This window comes from Balaenoptera borealis, assembly GCF_965194805.1.
Source record: "Balaenoptera borealis genome assembly, chromosome: 1".
Lineage (NCBI taxonomy): Eukaryota > Metazoa > Chordata > Mammalia > Artiodactyla > Balaenopteridae > Balaenoptera > Balaenoptera borealis.
Genome location: NC_138860.1, coordinates 157064848 through 157092194, shown reverse-complemented (window position 1 = coordinate 157092194; position 27347 = coordinate 157064848). Strand labels below are relative to the sequence as shown.

The window sequence follows — 27347 nt, the reverse complement described above, 5'->3', positions numbered from 1 at the left end:
TTTCCCTCCAAGCACTGCTTTCACTGCATCCTACATTTCTGATTAGTTGTATTTTAACTTTCATTTAGTTCAAAATATTTAAAAATTTCTCAAGACGTCATCTTTGATCCATGTGTTACTTAGAAGTGTGTTGTTTAAACTCCATATTTTGGGGGATTTTTTTCAGTTATCCTTCTGTTCTTAATTTCTAGTTTAATTCCACTGTGACCTGAGAGTATACTTTGTATGATTTCTGTTCTTCTAAATTTACTGAGGTGTATGTTATGGTCCAGAATGTGGTCTATCTTGGTGAATGTTACATGTGAGCTTGAAAAGAATGTGTATTCTACTGTTGTTTGAGGAAGTATTTTACCAATGTTAATTAGATCCAGTTAATTGATGGTGCTGTTCAGTTCAAGTATACCTTACTGATTTTCTGCCTGCCTGATCTATCAATTACTGATAGAGGTATTGTGAATTCTCAGTGGATTTTTCCATTTCTCCTTGAAGTTCTATCAGGTTTTTGCCTCACATATTTTGATGCTTTGTTGTTAAATGCATATAGATTAAGGATTATTATGATTTCTTGGAGAACTGACCCCTTTATCACTATGTAATGCCCCTCTTTTTAAAAATTAATTAATTAATCAATTAATTTTTGGCTGCGTTGGGTCTTTGTTGCTGTGCATGGGCTGTCTCTAGTTGCAGTGAGTGGGGGCTACTCTTCATTGTGGTGTGCGGGCTTCTCATTGCGGCGGCTTCTCTTGTGGAGCATGGGTTCTAGGCTCGCGGACTCTAGAGTTCAGGCTCAGTAGTTGTGGCACACAGGCTTAGCTGCTCCGCGGCATGTGAGATCTTGCCGGACCAGGGCTCGAACCCGTGTCCCCTGCATTGGCAGGTGGATCCTTAACCACTGTGCCACCAGGGAAGCCCTGTAATGCCCCTCTTTATCCCTAATAATTTCCCATGTACTGAAGTCTGCTTTGTTTGATTAACATAGGCATTCCAGCTTTCTCTTGATTTGTGTTAACATGGTATACCTTTCTCCATACTTTACTTAGTTGTTGTTGAAGGAATCTGACTGTGGTTAAGAAACAGTTTTTAAGATGAAAATAACAAACTGGCTCAACTAGTATGCATGCTTTCCTGAGAGAATATCTTTCCCAGACTCTTCCTGCCTTCAGTGCAGCTGGTTTGATAGTGAGTCTCCAAGGTATGGAAAGTGGGGGCCAGAGTGCTGACAACATCTCATATGTGTGGTTTATTTGTTTAAGCCCTGGCCTCTGTTTTTAGTTCAAAATGTATGGAAAGGTAAAGCATACAAACTCAGTCACAGAAGAGTTAAATATCTGCCTAAAGGTACAGGATATAAATGAAGCCCAGTGCTGTTCAGTGTTTGTTTGTACTTAGGGTGTATTTGCTTGTATTAACACTGCCTATCTATTAATTGTGGTAAAAAAAACAAAAAATATATATATATAATAAAACTTGCTATTTTAACTGTTTTAAAGTGTACAATTGAGTGGTGTTAATCATATTCACCATTGTGAAATACCATTCATTGTGTAAATACCAGCACCATCTATTTCCAAATAGATATACAATTTATAAATATTTTCTCCCATCCTTTAAGTTGTCTTTTCACTTTCTTGATAATGTCCTTTGATGAACAAAAGTTTTTAATTTTGATGAGGTCCAATTTACTCTTTTCTTTTGCTGCTCATGCTTTTGGTATCATAATCTAAGACTCCACTGCCATATCCAAGGTCATGAAGATTTACTCCTATGTTTTCTCTTATGAAATTTATGGCTTTAGCTCTTATATTTAGGTCATCAATCCCTTCCCTTTACTTTCACTCTATCTGTGTCTTTATATTTAAACTGGGTTTCTTGTAGACAACATATAGTTGGGTCTTTTTTTTTTTTTTTTTTTAAATCCACTGTCAGTCTGTCTGTTTTTTTTTTTCCCGCCCGGCCGAGCCGTGTGGCTTGCAGGATCTTAGTTCCCCAGCCAGGGATCAAACCTGTCCCCCTGCAGTGGAAGCATGGAGTCCTAACCACCGGACCACCAGGGAATTAACTTTTTCTTTTCCAGTCTGTCTTTTTTTTTTTTTAATCTCAAAATTTCCTTTTATTTTTTTTCCCATAAACAAGAAGGCAAAAAATTCTACTGTAAATTCTTGGGGGAGGAAGCAATCATTCTCTTTTGGGATAAAAAATTTATTAAAATTATGCTGACATGGAAAATTGAGTAATTGCTAGCAAGTGGCATTGGTGATAAATACTTCATAAGTATCCCTACAGATAGCCATGTAAATGCAGTAGGTCAACCATTGTTTCTATTATAGACTAGTGTTTGTTGATTAGTCACTAGGTATATGTCATTAAAATATGCTGAGAGGGATTGTTACCACAAAGAAACTTACAATAAATCAAGAAAATAGAAATAATTTTTACTATGTAAGTTCTCCAGTCTGTCTTTTAATTGGTGTATTTAGACCATTTAAAAGACATTTAAAAGACATTTAAAATGATTATTGATATATTTGGATTAATATCTACCATATTTGTAACTGTTTTTTATTCACTGCACTTGTTTCTTTCTTTTAAAAAAAACCAACAAACTTTCCTCTTTTCTGCCTTCTCTGTTTTAAACTGAGCATTTTACATAATTCAATTTTCTCTTCTCATGATTCTGTTTCTTCAAAAAATTACTTTAGTGTTTGCCCTAGAGTGGCAGTATACATTTACAACTAATATAAGTCCATTTTCAAATAACTATACCACTTCATAAGGTATCTTATAATAGTATTCCCAATTCTTCCCTCTGTCTATTAACATCATTGCTTTCATTTATCTTTAAGCTATAGTAACCCAATACATTGCTATTATTATTTTGAACAGGCAGTTATCTATTAGTTCAATTAAGAATTTTTTAGAAAACCCAAAGGATTTATTTTACCTTTATTTATTCCTTCTCTAACACTCTTCCTTTCTTCACAAAGATTTGAGTTTCAGCTCTATATCATTTTTCTTCCCTGTGAAGGATTTCTTGCAATTTATTGTCTACAGCCTTTGTCTGAGACAGTCTTTATTTCTCCTTTACTTTTGAAGGCTAATTTATTTGGATACTGAATTCTAGGTTGGTGGTTTTTTCTTGCAACATTTTAAATATTTCACTTCACTCCCTCTTGCTTGCATGGTTTATAAAGTGAAGTTGATGTAATTCTTTTTTTTTTAAATTAATTAATTAATTAATTTTTGGCTGTGTTGGGTCTTCGTTTCTGTGCGAGGGCTTTCTCTAGTTGCGGCAAGCGGGGCCCACACTTCATCGCGGTGCGCGGGCCTCTCACTGTCGCGGCCTCTCTTGTTGCAGAGCACAGGCTCCAGACGCGCAGGCTCAGTAGTTGTGGCTCATGGGCCTAGTTGCTCCGCGGCATGTGGGATCTTCCCAGACCAGGGCTCGAACCCGTGTCCCCTGCACTGACAGGCAGATTCTCAACCACTGTGCGACCAGGGAAGCCCAAGTTGATGTAATTCTTATCCTTGTTTCTCTATAGGTAAGGTTGTCTTGTTCTCTGTCTTCTTTTGAGATTTTCTCCTGGCTTTTGATTTTCTGCAGTTTGAATAGGACATGGCTAGGAGAAAATTTTTTGGTATTCATCCTACTTGGTGTTCTCTGAGCTTCCTGGATCTGTGTTCTGGTTTCTGTCACTAATTTTGGAAAATTCTCAGCCATTATTACTTCAAATATTTCCTCTGCTCTTTTCTTTCTTCTCCTTCGGGTATTGCAGAATATACTGCATATGTTATTGGGTTGGTCAAAAAGTTCATTCAGGTTTTTTCCATAACATCTTATTTGGCCAACCCAAAATATATCTTTTGTAATTGTCTTACAGTTCTCAGATATTCTGTTCTGGGTTCCCCCACCCCCATTCTTTTTTAATTTTTGCATTTCAATTTGAGATGTTTCTTTTTACATTTATAATTTAAAATTTTGGAAACATTCACATGGTTCAATGTTGAAAAGATACAAAAGGTAAATAATGAAAAATTCTTTCTTCCCCTTACCTCTGACCCACATTCATCCAATTTTAACCCAGTACACAACCAATAGTTTTTGTTTTACCTTCCAGGATATTCTATGCATAACAAGGAAATACTTTATTTCCTCTCCTTTAAAAAAAATCCACAAATGGTAGCATAGTATATACAGATTTACATGTCATTTTTTCCCTACATATCAGTATATCTTGGATATTATTCCACATCAGTACATAAAGAGATTCTTGTTCTTTTAAATGGCTGCATAGTATCCCATTTATGTACTTATAGGTCCACAACTGCTTATTCAAAACCCCTGGGTTTGGAATGCATTTGGAATTCATTATTTTTAAAGTTATATACAGATAATTTGTGCATATATTATATATAATACAGGAGGTCTGAGGCAGCATCCCATAATTAAACACATTACTATTTGTGCAATGAAAGTATGAATATTCACACTAGGTAGGATAAATAGCAAAATTAGTATTGTAGTTTTTTGATACAGTAACAAACTGATGAATGAAATAGTGTGATACAGACCATGAATACTTGGTACTCTTTTATTTCTAAGGAAAACATTCAATAAAACCTCAAACCAAGCTAAGTATCTGTACATACGCATACAATAAATACTTCTTCCATTTGGTTTCTTGAGGATCTTGGACAAAAGGCTTCATCTGCACTGCTGTTATTGTCACGAAAGATTAGAGTTGGATATTTAATGATGGGTCAGGATAGAGATTCTTTAATGATGAAGCAACTACAATAGATGGCCTTAAAAAAGGTGTACTCCTAGGATAATGTGTCTCATTAACATAGATTTTTATATAAGCAGTCTCTTCCAATTAAGTAAGCAGCAATAATCCCTTTTTCACTGATAAATGCATGTTATTCAAGGCCAATTAACTGCTCATACATTTCCCCCATACTGTCTATGGAGATTATTTTTCATCTGTGTTACATCTCATCATTGTCATCATTACTAGCCTCATGCTTATTTGGGTTAACACTATTTTAGCAATTTTTCTATCTTGCAAGGAATGAACAACAGGTATATAACTTATAATATTCAGTATTTTTTTGATGTCAGCTTATTCTAACTCAGTGCTTCTACAACCTTAGTTGGCATAAATGTCATCTGAAGAATTGTTTAAGGCATAAGATTCTTGGGCTATACCCACAGAGATTTTGATTCAGTAGGTCTAGAGTTAGTTGGGTCTGGGAATTTGCATTTCTAACAAGCTTCCAAGTCATGTTTGTTTTTGTTTTTGGCTGCATTGGGTCTTTGTTGCTGCACACGGGCTTTCTCTAGTTGCAGCGAGCGGGGGCTACTCTTTGTTGCTGTGCGCAGGCTTCTCATTGCAGTGGCTTCTCTTGTTGCGGAGTGCGGGTTCTAGGTGCACGGGTTTCAGTAGTTGCAGCACACAGGCTCAGTAGTTGTGGCATGTGGGCCCTAGAATGCACGGGCTTCAGTAGTTGCAGTGCGTGGGCTTAGTTGCTCTGCAGCATGTGGTTATCTTCCCGGACCAGGGATTGAACCCGTGTCCCCTGCACTGGCAGGTGGATTCCTAAACATTGCGCCACAAGGGAAGCCCCTCCAAGCCATGTTTTATTTATTTATTTATTTATTTATTTAGGCTGTGTCGGGTCTTCATTGCCGTGCACAGGCTTTCTCTAGTTGCGGCGAGTGGGGGCTACTCTTCATTGCAGTGCATGGGCTTCTCATTGTAGGGGCTTCTCTTAAGTATCAGCAACTGTGTAAATGGCATAATTAAGGTATACCTGAACAAGCTTCTACAATAACTCTCTTAGAAAGACTTGGGAGTTACCTGCTGCAAGTATCTAGTATGAAAACAAATAAATATTTATATTTGCTCTTCCCTGGGAGTAAAATTTCTTGGTCACAAGAAGTTCATGAGGCATGTGTGTGGAACAGTGGTCCAGGAATGAGTACAGTTTTCTTCCATTCCAGCTTGTGTGCAATAAGCTCATGCCATTGGTACAGATTATTAAGCCAGGTAGAAATTATCTCTTCGATTACCCATGCTTTTTTTGTTTAAATACTAACAAATAAATCGTGAACAATTTTTTTTTTTTTTTGGCTGCGTCGCACGGCTTGTGTGATCTTAGTTCCCTCACCAGGGATTGAACCTGGGCCCATGGCAATGAAAGCTGCCAGGGAATTCCCTGAACGACTTTGAACCATTGTGGATGTTGGCTTTTTCTAGCTTTACCTGTCTGCTGCATTGGCACATCCCAGAACTTTCAACCTGTGCTTAGAGTCCTTAAAACCTCTTGTTCGCTCATCAATCATTGTTAATTTTTTTTTTCTTAAAGAAAACAGAACAGAACAAAGCTGTTTCATCCACTGTATATACATGTTTGAGACTAAGGTTTTCAATAAAAATTACCTTAACAAACTGTCAATATAATTTTCATCTTCTTCACGAAAAGAAGCTATTTCATCATAGTTGTCCGGATATTTTATACCGTGATGCTTCTGAAATTTCTGTAGCCAATCTCCTCTTTTTTTTTTTTTTTTTAAAAATTTTATTTATTTGGCTGCACTGGGTCTTAGTTGAGGCATGAGGGATCTTTGTTGCGGCATGCGGGATCTTTAGTTGCTGCATGTGGGATCTAGTTCCCTGACCAGGGATCGAACCTGGCCCCCGTGCATTGGGAATGTGGAGTCTTAGCCACTGGACAGCCAGGGAAGTCCCATGCAGCCAATCTTCTGATATTCTATACTCACCATAAAGGTTCAGTCTTCCATGGCATAATCTAGCTTGTTTCATGAACAACAAACCAGTCAGTGGCATATTCACATTGCTTCATTGTTGAATCCATTCAATCATGGTCATGTCAATATCTTCATTTTTTGCCCTCTGAACAATTTCTGTTCTTCATTAGTTCTGGTCATTGTTGTCCCTGTAAAACTTCAACTCTTTGTCCTTCTATTATTTCAAGTCATATGTGGTGTTAATTCCCATACCTTATTCTTTAGTAAGATGTCTCATAGACATACCTGATCAAACTTTGCACTAACTCTATTTTCTGTGCTATTGTTAATGACAGATGCTTCCTTTGCTTCTTATTCTTACCCACAGGAGTATCTTCAATTTTCTGGGCATTTTTTACAGGGCAATTAAACTCAAACTGACAAAATAATAACCATCTAAACAAAAAAGGCAAACAATATTAGTGAACAGCAGAGATGTCTGTGACTGGTAAGAGTGTTGAGAAGCAACTAATGCCTCATAACAGCTGAGGCCAGGTTTTGCTGTCAACTTAGAAAAAACTTCGGATTTTCAAAGTTTTTCAGGTTTGGGAATTCCATGTTAAGAGATTTTGGAGCTAAAGTAATATATTTAATCAGTCTCCTATTGATGGCTATTTAGAATGTTTCAAGTATTTTGCAGTTGCAAACAAGGTTGGAGTGAATAACTTTGTACAAATACCATTTCACATTTGTATAAATATATTTGTAAGATAAAATCCTGGAAGTGAAGTTGCTGGGTCAAAGGACATGTACATTGTAATTTTGATAGATATGCCAAATTGCCCTCCACAAAGTATTACCAATCTATACTCCCACTCTACACCTTTGCAAACACAATGTTTTATCAAAATGTTTTATTTTGAAATAATTTCAAACTCAAAGAGAAGTTTCAAGAATACTACAAGCATCATAATTTTCTTCCCCCCGAACCATTTGAAAGTAAGTAACTGATTTGATACACAATCACTCCTGAACTCTGCAGTCTATTTCTGGCAAACAAGGACATCTTCGACATACCTGCCACATAACTATCAAAATCAGGAAATTTATATTGATGTATTACTACCACCAAAGGAGGCATGACAAACTAAATGCAACACGTGATCTTGTATAAACACATATAGATTTTATACAAGATCATGTGTTACGTTTAGTTTGTCATGTCTCTTTAGTCTTTGACAATTTGGAAAAATTCCTGAGTCTTCCCTTGACATTCATAACCTTGACACCTTTGCAGATTAGACTGGTTATTTTGTAGAATGTCCCTCAATATGGGTATGCCTAATGTTTCCTCATGATTAGATGGAGGTTTGCATTTTTGGTGTAATATAAAAGAAGTGATACTGAATTCTTATTCCTTCCTGTTAGGTAATATATGATTGTGACTTGACCCATTACTGATGACATATCCATTGCCCCAAAGTTTCCTTGGGACCCTTGGTAATGCCTTCTTCCCTTCCATCCTAACCTGCCCCAGCTCCCATTCTCAGGAAACTGCTGATCATCTTTCTGTCACCACAGTGTGCATTTCTAGAATTTTACATAAATGGAATAATACAATAGGCACTGTTTTTTCTTTGGTCTGGCTTCTTTCACTCAGCGTAATTATTTTGAGATTCATCCATGTTGTATGTATCACTAGATTGTTCCTTTTCATTACTGAGTAGTATTCTACTGTATGGTTATATCACAGTTTTTATCCATTCACCTGTTGATGTGTTTTCTTCTAAAAGTTTTATAGTTTTAGGTTTTACATTTAGGTCCTTGATCCATCATGAGCTAATTTTTGTATATGTTTTACCACTTGTTGAAAGACCTTCATTTTCTTCAACTGAATTGGCTTTGCCCCTTTATTGAAATAGATTGGCCACATATATGTGGATCTGTTTTGGGACTCTATTTTCTTTCACTGATCTATTTGTGTATCTTTACACCAATAACCCTTTGCTGATTACTACAGCTTTAATAATAAGTCTTGAAATCAGGTGGTGTTAGTCGTCCCACTTTATTTTTCTTTCACAAAGTTGTTTCTGGCTACTCTAGGTCCTTTGAATTTCCATACGAATTTTCAGAACCAGATTATCGATTTCTACTCAAAAAAGCCTGTTAGGATTTTGATTTGGATAGCACTGAATCTATATGTCAAATTGTAGAGAATCAACATCTTAATAATACTGTCTTCCAATCCATGAGTGCAGTATGTCCCATTTATTTAGGTTTTCTTTAATTTCTCTTCTTTAATTTCTCTCAGCAATGTTTTATGATTTTCATTGTATATGATTTTCTTGTACATATTTTGCTAGGTTTATTCTCAAGTATTTCATGTTTTCTTGATGTTATAGTGATAATTTTAAAAATTTCAGTTTCTGATTGTTTGTTGCTGGTATATTGAAATACCATTGATTTTTGTATATTGATCTTGTACCCTGAAACATTGCTAAATCTATTATTAGTTCTAATAGCTTTTTGTAGACTCCATAGGATTTTCTACATAGACAATCAATGTCATTAGAGAATAAAGACAGTTTTACTTCTTCCTTTTTAATCTGGATATCTTTTACTTCTTTTTAGTGTTTTATTGTACTGGCTAAAATCATTGGTATGATATTGAAATAGAAGAGGTGAAAGTAAACATCTTTGCCTTGTTTTTGATGTTAAGAAGAAAACATTCAATCTTTTACCATTAAGTATAAGGGTAGCTGTATCATAGATGCCCTTTATCATGCTGAAGAAGTTTCCTTCTATTCCTAGTTTGTTGAGGGTTTTAATTGTTTTTATTAGGAATAAATGTTGGATTTTATCAGGTTCTTTTTCCATATTACTGAGATGATCATATGGGTATTCTTTTTTACTCTATTAGTATGGTGAAATACAGTGATTGATTTTTGAATGTTAAACCAGCCTTGCATTCTTGGGGGTAAACCTTACTTATTACAATATATTATCCTTTTTTATACATTATTGGATTCAATCTGTTAAAATTTTTATTAAGAATTTTTGCACCTATGCTCATTAGAGATATTATTCTGAGTTTTCTTTTTTATAATAGTTTTTGTCTGATTTTGGTGTCAGGATAATACTGATTTTATAGACTGAGCTGGGAAATATTTCCTCCTCTTCAATTTTCTGCAAGAGTTTATACAGAATTGTTATGTTTTCCTTAAATGTTTGGTAGAATTTACCATTTAGTCCTGGATTTTCTTTCTTTTCTTTCAAAGGTTTTTAACTACCAATTCAATTTCTTTGAAATTCATTTCTATTTACTCTTTTTACTGTGGTAAAATATGCATAATAAAATTTACCATTTTAACCATTTAAGGGTACAATTCAGTGACATTAAAGACATTCACATTGTTGTGCAACCATCACCACTATTTCCAGAACTTTCTCATCATCCCAAATTTGTAGAGAGATACTTTGAAACTATGTAAATATCCTGTTCCTCATCAAATGTTCAACCACTAGCTTAGCATCTATTGCTATTTCTTCACTGTGGCTATTCTAGGTAACTCATATAAGTGGACTCATACAATGTTTGTCTTTTTGTGTCTGGTTTATTTCACTTAGCATAATGTTTTCAAGGCTCATCCATGTTGTAGCATATATCAGAATTTCATTCCTTTTTATGGCTAAATAATATTCCGTTGTGTGCATATACTCCATTTTGTTTATCCATTCACCTGTTGATAGATACTTGAGTTATTTCCAACTTTTGGCTACTGTGAATAGTGCTGCTATTAATATTGGTGTACAAATAATCTGTTTAAGTCCATGTTTTCAATTCTTTTGGGTATATACCTAGCTAATTCTTATTTATTTTTGAGTGAACTTTGGTAGTTTGCATCTATGAAGAAATTAGTCTATTTCATTATGTTGTTTAATTTATTAGCATAAAGTTATTCATAATATTCCCTTATTATCATTTTAATGCCTTTAGAATTTGTTGTGACATCACTTTTCCCATTCTTGATATTGGTAATTTTTGTCTTCTCATTTTTTCTTGATCAGTCTGGACAAAGATTTCAATTTTATTTATCTTTTCAAAGAAACAGCTTTTTGTCTCATTGATTTTATCTGTTTTTCTATAGTTTATTTCATTGATTTCTGTTCTGATCTCTATTATTTCCTTTCTTTTGCTTACTTTAGGTTTCATTTGCTCTTCCTTTTCTGGCTTCTTAAGGCAGAATCTGAGATCACTGATTTGAAAACTTTCTTCTTTTCAAATATAGGTATTAAGTGCTAAAAATTTCCTGCTAAGTAAAGCTTTAGATCCAATCCACAAATTTTTATATGTTGTGCTTTTTCATTCAGTTTAAAATATTTTCTAGTGTTATTTTCCCTTTGTCCAGTGAGTTATATGGAAGTGTGTGGTTTAATTTCCAAAACTTCAGTGGATTTTCCATATATCTTTTTATTATTGATTTCTAATTCAACTGTGGTTGTCTGGAAAAGATTTTTATTTCACCTTTGTTTTTGAAAGATATTTTCACTGGTATAGAATTCTAGGTCAAAAGTTTTTTTTAAAAGTATTTTAAAGATTTTTCTCCGCTGTCTTCTGGCTTACACTGCCTCTAATGAGAAACCTGCTCTCATACTTATCTTTTGTCCTTTTTATGTAATGTGTATTTTTTCCCTCTAGTTGCTTTTAAGTAAGATTTTCCCTTTTATCACTGGTTTTAAGCAATTTGATTATGATGTGCCTTGGTATAATTTTCTCCATATTTCTTGTGCTTGAGGTCATTGAGCATCCTGGATTTGCAGTCATCCTTATCCTGCTTGGAATCTCCATGCCAGGCCACTGCCACCCCCACTTCCGATATGGATGACTATTGTCAAATTTATTACTTTTGCCAATAAGATTTGTGAAAAATGTTATCTCAGGGTAATTTTAATTTGTATTTCTCAAGTGAGGCCAGGCATTTTAATTGTTTAAAAGTCATCTGTATCTTCTTTTCTGTAAACTGCCTGATCATATTTTGTTCAATTTTTGTATTGGTTTTTTGATCATTTTTATATTGATTTATCTGTATCTTTTATCTTTTCTACAATGAGCATGCATTTTTTTTGCAATAAGAAGACACAACATAAAGTAATTTTAAATTTAAAAAGTGCTTTTAAAAATTCATGTAGTTTCCTGATATTGGAAAAATATTCATAGTCCATGGTAGCTAGTATTTTATTATAACTTCTCAGGGGCTTATTTTCACTTCTCTTTGTGATAAAACCTACATAACTAACATGGAGTATGTGAGCTTAAAAGCCTGAGTCACTCTGGACTGCCTATCTTTTGACCAGGGGCCCTAGAAAAATCATAAACTCTCGTATCTGTAAAGAGATCTGGAGCTCCATCACTTCAGTAGATCTTCCAATGGCCCTGGGAAGCTGACAGGTCATTGACAATGATCCCAATTTTATAGATTTTTAAACCAGAGGCTTAGAAAGGTAAAGTGACTTTATCATATGGAAGGTTAGATTTAGAAGTTACCTTAAAGATGATCTCATTCTCTGTACTCAGAGTCCTACAATTAGTAACTACAGCAAAACTTTGGCTTGGACTCAGGTGTTCATTCTAATAGCAGTAATCAAAGTGAGGCTCCCTATCACTATAAGTGCTCAGGGGAGGACAGATAGCTTCTCTTCTTCAGGAGACAGCAGGCTAAGCCTTTGATAGGCCATGACTGGGCAGGCATACTGGGGGTGCTGGAGCCTTAGGTCTTTCTATGCTCACCTTTGGCAGCAGTCAGCATGGTGGAGGCCAGTTCACACTGCTGTGATTCCAAGTGTCCAAGCGTGAACCAGCGAGGGTAACGGCTGGGCACCACAGATACCATATGGTGAGGGTGGGAAGTGTCGCCTGCAGAAGTTGAGTTTTCTAGAACAGGTAACCTAGAAGACCCAGGGAGAGTCATAAGCTATCACCCAGACCCTTGCCATTTGGAGCCACCTTAGAGCAGCTTGTTCTTTGCTGGGGAGGAATTGGGCAGGAAAGGGTTAATGAAGAACTTTGAAGGTTTTAAAACCTATGGTACCGTACTTTATATGAGGTGAGAGCCTGGGCACTTGTAGAACTCAAGCTGAATAGTTTCTTACTGCAAATGGATTTGAAAGACAGTTCAAAAACCATAAGATTATTTTTAAAAGCATAAGAAATATATGCCAAGTAATCCTCAGCAGTCCTTTTTGGTCGAGCTGAGGAGCTTTCTCAGCCTTATAGCCTAACTAAAATTCTTCTTCTGTATGTTCTGCTGCATCCTAGAGGTCCACCTGCCTGAACCAAGGATCCTATTCTAGTTTGGAAACAGGATGCCCATAGCTCATTGTTCTCAAGTCTTGATATAGAAAGACTTACTTCTACTTCCCCAGATGTATCTGGTGACCTAAGCCTGGGAACCATTTCTCAGTTAGGTATGAAAAGGCTCAAACCCCTTGTGAAGCTGCCAAACTGGCCCCAGAACAAAGAGACTCAGGCCTTGGGTACTCCATATCTGTTAAAAATTCAGAGACTTCCTCAGACAGTTCACTGAGAATGCAGCCAGGGAGCAAGTGCGTCACCAGCAAGGCATCCCAGATAAGAATCGTAGATCATATGAAAATATCTGAATCATTTTAGGGCAGGCTGATGGCAGGTCCAATAGAATAGAGAAAGAGTGAAAGAGAAGAAAGTGAGACAAACAAAGAAAAAGAACATCTGAGACTTCTGGTTTAGTGGAGGCATTTGGGCTAGGAAAGGGCTACCCACCTCATGGCACGTAAGGCTAATTTATAGGACAGGTCTGGATCATGAGGCAGTAGAGCTGAGAACAAATACTTGGCAAAGGTATGCATGGGAACACTCTCTCGGTGGATGACTTCTCCCAGACCGCTGAAGGGGCCTCCTGCAGGAAGAAGATAAGCCAGCCAGTTATTTATCTGTATGCTTGTATTTGTCTGCCTGGACTTGAGCCTTAGGATCCCACATGTGTTTGCTAGCCATAAGAACCTTCACTACACTTTAACGTCAAAAATGTTGCTGTACCTGTGCTCTGTTAGAGAGGGGAACCCAGAGTCACAGGCCTAAGACTCGGTGACAATAGCCCCTTCTCTACTTACCTTCCAGGAGTAAGATGCACTGCTTCTGCAGTGTTTGCACTAGCTCATCATCAAGCTGCAGCTCCTGGAGTCGACTCAGGAGCTGCTCCTCATTACGGCACACCTTGTCCTGTGCGTAGAGGCCTTCAGGCATCACCCTCTGTTGACCCATCCCCATCAGAGCAACTTCCATGGCCAATGACAGGTAGGACTCACTGCTGTCTGGGCAGCCTGCAGCCACAGGCACATGCTGGTACACAGGGGCTCTGCTTTCATTCATATCTGAGGACGACAGGGCACCGGATTCGGTAGGTCAGGCCCCATGGATTTTTCTGCCTCTCTTCCCCCCACACTTTGGAATACAGCTTGGTCAAGAGCTAACACAGGGAAGCTGAGTCAAACACCAGAACAGTAAGACAAATATACTGAGAAAAGGTTATACAGGGTTACAAAGATTCCTAACTCCTTCCTAATGCATTATCTGGTTAGGCCAGCTGGGGAAGAATACAATCATACTAATCTTTTGCTAGAATGTTATGTAATACTATAATTATCTATTTTTGTGTCTGTCTCTTCACTAGAATGTAAGAACCTTAAAGGAAAGAGACTTTATCTTACTGCCTGAGGCATCTCCAGGGCCTGGTATGTGGAAGGAGCTAAGTGTATGTCTATGGTAAATAAACCCCAAGTACAACTTCAGGTTTTCAAGATGTAAGTGTCATTTTGCAGATGAAACAGACCAAAGATGATGAGTCCTTTTTCAGGCGATCAGAGAGAAGTTAGGGTAGCCGCTACCTTGCACTGGGGCCACCTCTTGTATCTCTACCCACAGAAATCCAAATCCATCCAGTTAAACTATTACTTTCGTGACATTTGCAACTTTTATGTTATTATTACTTTATATGTTCCACCTTTGGGTTCAAAGTTTCAGGAGGAGAGCACAGGTTTAAAAGCCAGAGTCTTAATTTCTTTCCTTTCCCCTTCCTCCATCTGGTAAATATTTATGGAAGACTATTAAATGGGAGTTATTGCCCTAAGTGCTAGGATCACAATGATAAGTCGTAATTTCTGCTTTCAGGGACCTGACAGTCTAGTAAGAGATACTTACTTGTAAACAAATTGTAATGCAGTGTGCTAAATACCGTAATAGATGTATGTATACAATACAGTGATAGCATAAAGGAAAGAAGAATCAGTTCTGTCTCAAGTCCTTGCTACTTTGAGACTTTATTAAATTACTTCCCTTTTATTTCTGTTTTGTAAATTTGGTACAAAACCACCATAAAGGAGAATGTTCAAGGGGAACATGAGAGTATTACACAAGGTATACACACACTGCTGATGGAAGTTTTTTCCCCCTTCCAGACTCTGAGGACTACTTGGCCTCTGACTCCTCAAATCCCCCTATCCCTTCTTATTCCCCTTGGATTACTCTTTAGGCATTCACACAGTAGGGAAGTGAGAGGAGCAAAGGAAGACTGAGGCTGGCACAGTAAAATGGGTGAGTAGGACAGGGCCAGTCCACAGAGTGGGAAAGGAAGGTGGGAAAGAGAGCAATCCCAAGAAAACCTCTCAGGGGAGGTCCAGTTTGGAGAAGAGACCAAAAGGCTGCAAGAGGGGTAAAACAGCCTCTGTCATGGAGGAGAAGAGAGCTCCCAAGGGCAGTTTCGGCTTGCCTTGGGCTGACCCCTGTACCTGACACTTCCAGATAGCCATCATCATTCAGGCGGCAGGCCTCAGTCAAAGTGAGAAACAGGCAGCCAATGGGATCCAGGGGGTGGCCCACCCAGCCTTCTAGGTTTGTGATCGTTGTGGTTCCTCTCTGCAACAGTTCTGGAAACAAGCAGGTCAAGGTTTCAGAGAGTGATAGAGACACACTGCTCTCTGTCCCTGCCTGGTCTCTCCATTAGTCTCTTCACCAGTCTCTTTCAGACACCGGCCCTGAAACTCAAAGTAAAGCTTCCCTCACTGTCTTGCTTTGGGTTGATGAGACTGGTTACAAGCTCATCAGCCAGCTCTGAGGCCATGTGGTATGCATTTAGGCTGCCTCCTGACAGCACACATATGTAGATACAGCTTTACAGATCTTCTCATACCAGATCTTAGTGGATTCAACTGTCTTGTGAGAGAGGCAGGCCAGCATTATTATTCCCATTTTACAGATAAGAAAACTGATATTCACAGAGGTAAAGTGAGGCGCTCCACACAGCAAGGAGAATGACCTAGAATCCCCTAGCCCCTGTAACACCAGGAAACTTAATGAAAATTAAGTACTAGGCCTTGCAGCCCCTGAGGATCCTCATCAGCCTCAGCCTAAGGAGTTAAGATGGCTCTTGATCACTATACCTTTCTTCTGATGCTTGTAGATTTCCAGCTGCCGTTGCTGCTGCAACCTCAGAGTATTGATAATGGCCACTGTGAGTCTGAGGGCCTCTTTTGGGTAACCATGGGAACGCAGGGCATCAACCCGAGCACAGGCTGTAGGCACATGCTCTACCAGATGAGAAGAAAATATTTTGATTGAGTTAAGTTTTCAAATCAGGAAAATTCATGCTTGACAAAGGGAGACTGTACTCAGTTCAGTTCCTCAAATTCAACCTGACATCTACTGTGTACCAGAAATTGTATTTTATCTTTTAGGGATAGAAAGTTGAATAAGTCACACGTACTACCTCCAAGGAGATACCCTGCAGCCTCAGTGTAGTGGTTTGGTGTAGAAAGGGGCAAAGAACTAGGATAATAAAATGTTGTACCTCTTTGTGAACATGTACTACAGGAATGCAATGTAGCAACAAACTGCCTTTATAGAGGGAAAGGCCTCATTTGTTTATTAATCCTATGCTTCCTGAGAACCTATTAAATGCCAGGTAGCATGCTGGGCAAAGCAACTACAAAGATGAATAAGAAATGGTCACTTTCCTCAAAGTGCTCACAAATGATACATAAACAGATCATTATAAAACAGTTGAAAAGAAATGACATGATAGAAATATACACAGAAAGAAAATAATATTTGAGCTATATCCTTTGTAGGGCAAGTAATATTTTAAATATGTAGACAAGCAGGGAAAGGCATTCCTGGTTGCCTTTATATATAACATATAAACAGAGGCATATAAGTAAAAGCATAAAAAGTATTCTAGATAACATCTTCAGAGTATGGCAAATAGCTCTGTGTAGAGTTAGGTTATGTGGCTAGAGATAGCCTGGAAAGGTAGAGTCTGGGATGTTAAGAGCTTTGGATGCCATACTAAGGAGTTTGGATTTACCTTAGGTATAACAAATGACTACCAAAGGCTTATAAATGGGGAAGTGATTATAATGAGTTTTATGGTTTATTTTGTGATTTCTTTTAAGATAACATTAAAAATTATACAAATAATTATAGAAAATTTGAAAATACAGATAAACAAAATAGAAAATAAAGATTGGAGATAACCATTATTTCTAGTTTCATATTTCATTTTATGAAAAAAATATATATCCAGACTTTTCTATTTAATTTTAATAAAAATGGGATATTTTAATTATTGTTTTGTAACTAGGTTTTTCCACTTAATAACGTATTGTAAATATTTTGCCATATCATTAAATATACTTCTATAACATTAAAAATGATTACATATCATTCCACTGAATATGCACACTATCCATTAAGTCAATCAATCCCCTATTGTTGGACATTTAGATTGCTTCCAGTTTTTCTCATCTGTACATTATACATCCATGCTCTAATAAACCCCATAACTTTATGCATATTCTTAGTTAATTATAGCTCAGGATAAACTCCTAGAGGTAGAATTCCTGGATCAAGGGCTATGAATGTATTTTAAAGGCTTTTGATAAATGTTGTTGAAATGTTGTAAGCATTTACATTCCTACTAGTAGTATATGAGATTACCTCTCCTACATGTAACCCCTCCTCTACCAAAACCTAATTAACTTTTTTTTTTAAATTTTATTTATTTATTTATTATTTAGTTTTGGCTGCGTTGGGTCTTTGTTGCTGCGCGCGGGCTTTCTCTAGTTGTGGTGAGCGGGGGCTACTCTTCATTGCGGTGCGCGGACTTCTCATTGTGGTGGCTTCTCTTTTTGCGGAGCACAGGCTCTAGACGCATGGGCTTCAGTAGTTGCAGCATGCGGGCTCAGTACTTGTGGCTCGCAGGCTCTAGAGCGCAGGCTCAGTAGTTGTGGTGCACAGGCTTAGTTGCTCCACGGCATGTGGGATCTTCTTGGACCAGGGATCGAACCCGTGTCTCCTGCATTGGCAGGTGGATTCTTAACCACTGTGCCACCAGGGAAGTCCCCCTAATTATCTTTATTTTAAAATTTCTGACTATTTGACAATCGAAACATGATAATTCAGTGTTGTTTTGATTTGTATCTTTGTTTATTAATGAGGTTATATTTTTTCTCATGCTAGTTATATATATGTTTTAGAAGTGTTAGATCAGAGAAGAAGAAATATAATCAAAGGGAATTTCAGGTGGATTCAGCAAGATCTTGTGAAAGACAAAGATATGGGGTGAGGGATGGAGGTAGGGAATTGGGAGATGATAATAAAAATGTACGCTATTGTCGTAAGACTCAGAAAATGTGTATTTTTAAAAAGTGTCTAGTTTGGAATGGGCATTCTATAATAAAGTCAAGAATAGATTGACAGAGGCTAGAGGAGGGTTTAAACTCACAATGGAACAGCTCTATCCTGTTATGATGACGGAAGGAATGAGGAAAGGAAGACAGCTTGGTGACAAATGCAGATAGTGCCTTAGCTACTAGTACAGAGTAATTTAAGTTTCAAAGTTCATGCCTTTTCAGCAAAATATGTAATTTCAGGGTAGATTACAATGTTGCTCGGTAACTGCTGATTAAGAGAGCTTGTGAACTAATGTCTAATGATTTTGTTAGTACTCGTTCAGATTTACTAACTCCTTTCCCCTCCCCAAACTTAGGAAACAATATAAATCCCTCTATTTGAGGTTACTGTACCTCATTTGTACATATGCAAATCTCCCAGGCTACACATAAATACCCTGAGGCCCTAGTCAAGGCCCCAGAAGATCTGTATGAAGACTGTCCAAAGTGTAGTTGTGTTGCTGGTACCTATGCAGATGGCTCACTCAGGCTTGGCATAAGGTGAGAGTGGGCTCTGAAATTGTGAGAGTAGGACAGGTACACTTACCAAGCCACAGTGGCTGGCCTTGGGAATTAAAGAGTAGTCTCTCACTTTCCTGCTGGCAGGCAGGAGCTATATATACATCACTGCTGATTATTCGCTGTAAGTGGCTGTCCTGCCAATGCAATTCACGGCCCTCGATGGCTCTAGTGAACACTGTCCGTCTTGGTCTGGATAAAGAATCTGGGGAAAGAAAGAAATGCAGCAGTTCAATGATGGGTAATCTGAAGCTCTAGCTCCTGTGTCTTCTTCAGGCTGGGAGGAATGGCAGAAGAATAGTGTATAGTTAGTGACAGCAGTCACTCTGCCATCTGTCTGGGTGTTCGTTGTGTTGCTTCTTTACTGGATAGCTTTTCGTGTGTCTGTGCCCTCTATGGGAAGAACCTTTCTACATAGATCTATGGCTGAAGACCAATTTCTCCTAGGACCCAGAGCCACATGAAAGAGAGGAGGGACAGTGGTGCTCAGCTGCTCAATTATGAGGATACAAACTGCTTCTGTAGAAGCCAGAGGAACAGAGAAGCAGCTAGGTAATATCCCTGGCCAACCCATAACCTGTTTCTTTTACAGCATGACCCACATCAGACTAAGTACTTCTGTGACATTGATATAAAAGCTGAAAAAGAGCTGAAGCCCTGTGTATTCTGGTATCTTTATCACACTAGTGTCTGCAAGCTTACAACCTTGTTCTCCAATAAGAAAAACTGATGCTGACAAAAGACTAAATTGTTTTCTCACTGGAGTCCTACCATGCCATCTCGCTTCAGGAAAAGGGCTGCAGGGAAACAGCAGACAAAGTAAGCTCAATTCTTCAGGGTGGTGTGTAGGAAGACCAGATGGAAGATACAATCATAAAATGTGGATATAGAAGGACTCATGGAAGTGACATTTAAGGAAATAAAAACATAAACAATCATTTAACTGACTCTCTGCCAGACTAAGAACAGTTGAAACTATTTTGGGATCAAGAACTGAAATACAGATATTTCCAGAGATGCCCAAATGAGTTGTGCATCTACTGAGCCTGTGCAAAAATATTGGGAGGGAAAGTCAGAGGATTCAGACTGAACATGAAAGAAATGAACATATTCATCTACTAAGCAAAAGTCCTTGGAATCTGGTCATCTCTTCAGAAACTGGTATATTCCTTAGAGTGCAGGCTCAGAGGATTAAATCAGAATAGCACTGACAATATTTACTGAAATTGCTCCTCCTTCATGTCACCCCTCAGTTGAAGCACAATGACCCTTCTACTGGCTGCAGTCGGAGCCCCTCTCCTGCTAAACTGAGAATCTACCATGGGTCTGCTCAGCCCACAGTGGGGATTAGGCTCCCAATATGTTTTGTATTTCATGAAGTCAGCAAATAATGACTGCCTACTACATGGCAGGTACTGTTCTAGGTATTGAGGATATAAGAAGTCCTTGGCTTCATGGACCTTTATATTCAAATGGGGAGAGACAGTTAAATGAATGTATAGTATAGTAAATATATAAGATGGTTATGAGTGCTAAGGAGGAGACTAAAGCAAAGTTAGGGAGAAAGGCAAGCTGGTATTGAGTGGGGGTTATTGTTTTATATAGCATGGTTTTTAATAAGGTAACATTTGAACAGAGACCTGAAGGAACTGAAGAGCAAGCCTCAGATATAACTAAGGGAAGAGCATCCTGGGCAAAAGGAACAGTAAGTGCTATTGGTGGGAACATATTTGGAGTGTTTGAGGGTAGTGAGGAAGCCAGTGTACCTAGAATGGAGTAAATAAGCAGGAAAGTCATAGGAGATGAGGTCAGAGAGGTACTAGGAAACCAGACCATGGAGGGCCTTCTGGGCCATGAGGCAAAGATGAGAAGCCACTGGAGGTCTTTGAGCCATTGAAGGTATATGATCTGATTTGCATTTTGAAAGGACAACTGGCAGCAGTATTGAGAACAGACTTTACGATGGAAGCAGTTAGGAGGCCACTGCAATAATTTGTGAAAGATGGTGGTAATCTGTTCAGAGTAATAAGCAGTGGAGGTGATGACAGCAAATGAACCCTGGATATATTCTGAAGGTAAAGGTAATAGGATTTGCTCATGGATTAGATCTGGGATGAGAAAGAGAAGAATCAAGGATGACTCCAAGGTTTTTAAGATAGACTTGTCATATATAGAGACAGGGAAGACTGCAGGAGGAGCAGGTTTGGGTGGGGCTAGAGGGGTAAGAAATCCTACTGAGATCCTATTAATATCTAAGAGGAAACATCAAAAAGGTAGATGAACATGTAAGTCTGGAGTTGAGAGGAAAAGTCTGGGCAAGAGATATAAATCTGGATGTTGTTAGTATATAGATGATTATTAAAACAATGCAATTACCAGGGGAGTAAATATAGAAAGAGAAGTGATTTGATAACTGAGCCCTGGGTACTCTAGCATTTTAGGTTGGGAAGTGGCGGGGAGACAGTAAAGGAGACTGAGAAGGAGGGGCCAATGAAGAGGAGAACCAAGAGGGCAGTGTCTTGGAAATAAGGTGTTTGAAGGAGAGAGTGATTGATTGTGACAAATACTGCTGATAGGTCAAGTAAGATTCTGACTGAGAACTAGATTTAGCAATGGTCAGCGTTAGTGACCAGTACAAGAGATGTTTCAGTACTGAAGGGATGAAAGCCTGACTGGAGTGAGTTGAAGACAGAATAAGAGCAGAAGAAGTAGAGAAGATAAATATATAATATTCTTTTGAGCATTTTTCTTAATTCTACCACTTATTTCTACTACCTCAGAGAAACAACGTGGTAGACAGAGAGTCATGTGGGGTCAACAAGAATGTTTTTTGCTTTGTTTTGTTTTGGGATGAAAGATAAAACAATGTGCTTGTATACTCAGAGGAATAATCCACAAAAATCTGTGATGCAGGAGAGAGTAGAGATAATTCCTGGGGTGATGTCCTAGATAAAAGGAATAAGATCTCAAGAACAAGTGGAGGGTTTGGGCTTAGACAGAAGCACAAACAAAAACAGCAGAAGAGGCAGAGTAGATGGGTATAGACAGAAGCAGATGTGGTGATAGAGTTTTGGAAATTCTCTTCTGTTTGCTTCTATATTCTCAGTGAACAGGAAGCAAGTCTTCAGGATGAAAGTGAGGATGGAGAGAAAGTATAGAAAGTTTTAAGGAAAAGGTGGTGTGAAATAGTAATTTAGAAGACTGAAAGAAGGCATAGACTAGGGAAATGTAGTTGATGTCTGAACAATACTATGGACCCACTTGAGATTAGTGGTCATAAACTTAAGATAAGACCAGTTATCATAGTCATGTTTCTCTCCACCATGTTCAGCTGTGTGGGTGTGAGCACCGAGTAACTAGAAAGTTAGACTGAACTACTAAGGTTAGGGTTTTGCTATGTGAGTGTAACTAAGGGAACGAGGGGGTTGAGTATGTATGCAAGGTAGTGATTATAATGATGCACCAAGGAATCTAATCGGGATAAGAAGGAAAATGAGGCTACCACAAGAATGAAAAAGTGATAGGATCAAAATTCCTAGTGGGTCAAAGAATTACTGGAACTGGAATACCAGAGAAAATAACCTAGTAAGACTGGTGGTGCTAATTGGAGCTGCTTGAAATTGCGATTGTGAAGAAGGTGTAGTTATTGGTAATGACAAGCTTTAGGGTATGATCTTGAGGTTGCATAGCTAAGTTATGATAGAAGATAGACTATTAAAAGAGAGGAGGTCAAAGAACTGAAAGACTAGAATACTGAAAGTACCATTTATGAGGCTATTTAAATGATCAAGAATCATGACAGAAGTAGAGGCAGAGAGTAGTGTTAGTGAGCCAGTAACCAAAAATCTCCAAGGAATGAGGGGGATTGCCCCAGAGGTCAAACGACCAAAACCTGGAGGGCAGCAGACAGCATATTTTAACAGCACTGACTTTAAAGCTGGGGGGTATTTTAGGAAGGAGGGTAGGACAATGATGTAGAAATGGCAATGAAGAATAAGCAGGATGCCTATTGCTCCATCAGGCCCAAAGGTAAAGAGATATGAGAGATAAATCAGCCACAGCTTGAGAAGACTTAAGAGGAAACAACATCCTCAAATAAGAACCAGTAACAACGAATAACCAGTATACTGTGACAAGGAAGAAACTGCCAGACTGGAGGCATGTGTTTATACACATGTGACTCTCTCTATGCCAAACCAAAGTCAATACTAAAAGGATAGATTCCTGTGTTGTGGAGGTTAGATGAATGCCAGCAAAGGGTAGCTTCAAGTGGCAAAGTTGTAGGCTTTTCATCTCTCATTACCTTGGTTGCCTTAAATACACTGATAATCAATTATGGTACAGTAGATGAAGGCCAAGCAATAACAATAATTTAAGTGATTTCCTCCTAGAGGTTAAAAATATCAGTAGATTTATCACTTAAAATAAAAGGGAGGACATGTAAAATCAATGTCTGATAAAATCTACCAATAAAGGATCCCCATGGGCTAAAGAGCAATCAATTGCCAACAGCAAATGGCCTGAGTTAGATGAACTAAAGCTGATGTGAATGTTGATGTCCAGTGATACCTGGTCAGTGGGCTCAAAAGGCAGAGGGTACAATATCACTGCACTGGATTTGTCTTAAAATGGAGCAAGAGTCCTAGCCATATCTTGGAACAATGACCCCCTCCTAGAAATCTGCTGTATAAAAATTTGAGGAAAACAGAGAAAAGTAAGTAAGAAAGGCAATTGTCAGGACATTTTTTTAAGTTTTTTTTTTTTTTTTTTCCTCCCAGGTCTTCTATCATTCCCTTGAGGTAGGTCTTCTGAGCTAAAACCAACCCCAACTGAGGCCAAGATCCATTAGTCATGAAAAACTTGAAGGGTAAAGAGGATTCATGAAGAGGGCTCTAGGAATTTATGCTGGACACTGTAAGGACACTCTAGATGTGGAAAAGGACAGCATCCTCAATGTCAAAGATACAAGCTTACCCTTATTTAAGGTTTGGCATTTCAAGACAAACAAAAGGACAGGCTTTTCTTATTTAGGATGACAATTCTGACAGTCCAAAAGTTGTCCAGCCACCTTTGTTCTCAGGCTTTACCCTCTGACCTTTTGGAGTTCCAGGCATGAAGACGCTAAAATGATATCTGGCTCACCTGAACGGTGACTGGCATTCTGGGGAAGCGCGTTGGTGATGTTGGGCAGCTCATGCCCATAGTTCCCATCCTCCAGGGGACAGACATCCAGGTCATTCCACTTCTGCAGTTGCTGCAGCCAACAGGATTTTTCCTCCAGTTTGCAATGTGGATTTAAAATGATGCACACCCATAACGCCCCTGGAAAAGAAAACAACCCACATTCTTGACATCTCTCCTTTGATGTATGTCTAAGCCTTAATTTTTCAGTTTACTCTTTTCTTCCATTTTTTGTTGGTAGGAAAAGTTTCCAAAACATCAGCTTTTCTCAATATAAAAAAACCAAATTAAAAAAAAAAACAAAAAAAACCAACCTAAAAACCAAATCTGCTAAAGTTTTCAGAAATGCTTATTTTTCCTTCCCAAAGGTTTCTTAAAGCAGAGCGACTATCTTGATATCTGGATATATGCCTGTGATGATGAACAAGACAGATTTGGGCTTGAATTCTGAGCTCAGATCTGCAGTCCAACAAACATTTATTGAGAGAGTTCTTGTTCAAGACCTTGTATTGGAGAATAAGACCCTGTTCCTACCCTTGAGGAGCTGTCCAATGGGGGAGATAGATAAGTAAACACAGTGTCATTTGAATACGATAAGTGTTAAGATAAAGATATATTCAGGGTACAATAATAGCACAGAGGAAGGGCATTTAGCATAAGAAGGAAGGTGCTCAGAAAAGGATTCAATTTTAGTTGACCTTGGACTTTCTGAGCTTCAAATCCCTCAACTGTAAAACTGAGATCATAATGTAAAGGGCCTAGCATATTATTTGGCACAGAGTGGAATTTAGTATTTCCCTTTTCCAGGGAAAATTGTTTATTTGTACTTGGATTTTGATACTGTTGATCAGCTGTGATGCCTTAAAACTATCACATTCTTGGATCTTCTCTGTCACTATAGCAGAATATCACATATTCCACATAACCAATGAGTACTGTTTCTTTGACCACATCACCCTTCTTTGCAAGCAAACCTGCTTCTTATTTTCAAAGTTGGCTATGTGGCTAAGACAGAAATATTCTCAATCTCAAGTTAACAATAAGCCTGGCTGCAGAGTGTCTTAAGTTAAACATCCTTTGGGATGGTGTTATATCTATAGACGGCGGTATATTCAGACACTATTTCAAGGCCCCTCAAAGTCAAATAGGAATGTTTTAAAAGACCATTTAAGCCTCAATTTCAGGTACTAACTAGAGATGATGAAAATTCATTTCTATTGGCTCAATTCAGTTTTTCAAATCCAAAATGAAAAAGAAACTACACTATGTAATATAATAGTATTATATAATGATGGTTCTTAAGGGGATTATAGTTAGGAGTCCCTCAAAAAATAATTATACTAAAGCATAGTAAATGCTATTATAGCCACATATAAAGTGCTGTGACAATATGTATGATGGAACAATTAACTCTGTAGGTGGGGTCAGGAAAAGTTATAACATTTGAGTTTGTCCTTGAAGAATAAACATCAGTTAATTCTAGTTAAAAAATGGCTAACTAAATACATATGCTCATTATCAGTCCCTCTTGATACTTCACTAAAATGAAAGTAGAGGGATAAAAACAGGCATAAACTCACATAGACACAGAGAATGGGAGAGATGAAAGAGAAGAGTCATAAAATTTTGGAATCTGGAAAGCATGTGGATGAGAGATAGCTGACATAGCAGAAGAAAGTTGAAAACTCCATTAGCAGTTAGGAAAGCCCAGCAGCAGACTGATTCATGCTGCAGAGCCCCGCTGAAGGTGGGGCCGAAAAATAGTGGAACAGGTTAGAAGTTTGTCAAAGGTCTCAGGATCACAGACTTCCTCCTCTATTCAAGGTAGCTCAGTGCCTGTTCATTCTCTCTCCTGGAAGAAAACCAGAGCTTTACTCACTGGAAAGATAGATTCAGAGAGGCTCTGGATTGGGAATACTGTGTACAACTGAGGGTGGGGTTTCCATGCGAAAAACTGAGGGATTAAGAAAAATATACATATTGTACAAATGGACACCCTTACCCCCACCATCCAACCCTCTTTCCCTACTTGGTTCTGAGAAGACTGTGACAGGCTTATAATCCAGACATGGTGTTCATGTCCTAGTGTTTTGTGGAAGGTAGAACTTGTGAGTAATAAAATTAGCTGAGGAAATATCTAAGCAAAGTGTTGAAGGAGCAGCCTGGTTTCTATTGACTGCTTATAGTAAAATGCAAGAAGAAAGAAATTAAAGACAGAACTGTGAACCAAAAAGGAAGCAGAACTTAAAGATGTGGAACATGCTCAGCCTATCCACATTGAAAAGAATGAGAAAGCCTGTTTGGGAAAGAATATAATGGTGTGACCCTTAGAGAGGTAAATCTTCATCTTTTATTGTAGGAGTAAAAAGAGAATACCTAGAATTAAAAAATAAAGAAAGAACAGTTATTTAGAAATGTGGAGGCATGTTAGAAAAAGCAGCTAAAAGAATTAAAAATTGCTCTTTCTGAGAAGTAGTAACTGACAATGTGAAGGAATATGGCAGAGGAATATTGTTTTTTATTAAAAAGTTTGTAGAACTCTTTGACATTTTAACCTGTATACATGTATTACTTCATTTTGAAAGAAGAACGAGAGATAAATAGGAGTGGTTTGGGCAGAGAGATCAAGGGAGGGTATATACCCAAACAGGAGAAAGGACATAAGCGAAGGCAAATACGTTCTCATGAGTCATTTTAGTCTCTTTGGATATTTAGTCTATTGGATGTTTTTTCCTTTTGGTAGAAAATTTTTGTAATCTAGCATGTTAGCTTTTAGTACTATTGGGACTGTGAGTTCCTACCAATTACAGTGTCCTTTCTGAACACCAGGTGGCAGGAAATCCCTAATATATAGGAGGTAAAGGAGGTAAAAAATTTCTAACCGTGTGACAGTAAGAAAGATGCACAAATATTCAGATCATAAAAGTTACTTTCTCTACTTTTAGAATTTAAGAATCCTAAAGGCCTCTATAAACCTCATGAAAAAAATTTTTTTCTTCACATTGTAGTCTTTTCCTATGGTGTCTGTGTTACACTGTTTGCTGGTTCTTGTAAAATTAATGTAGGGATAGGGTCCCACCCACCAACAAACAAAAAAGATAAGAAAACCTCATCATTTAAGATGAGGGAAGAGGAG

The 27347-nt window shown here is 38.0% G+C and overlaps 1 protein-coding gene across 1 annotated transcript in view; it reads right to left on the bottom strand.

Annotated features, from left to right (window-relative positions):
• Positions 1-27347, bottom strand: part of ZSWIM5 (zinc finger SWIM-type containing 5) — a 260279-nt gene that overhangs the window by 10813 nt on the left and 222119 nt on the right. The window contains exons 5-11 of the mRNA XM_082364339.1: positions 24173-24352; positions 19059-19235; positions 16223-16369; positions 15572-15709; positions 13898-14158; positions 13548-13683; positions 12537-12694 (exon numbers count right to left, since the gene is read on the bottom strand). Coding sequence (XP_082220465.1) covers positions 12537-12694; positions 13548-13683; positions 13898-14158; positions 15572-15709; positions 16223-16369; positions 19059-19235; positions 24173-24352 — 1197 coding nt within the window. The remainder of the gene's footprint in view (positions 1-12536; positions 12695-13547; positions 13684-13897; positions 14159-15571; positions 15710-16222; positions 16370-19058; positions 19236-24172; positions 24353-27347) is intronic.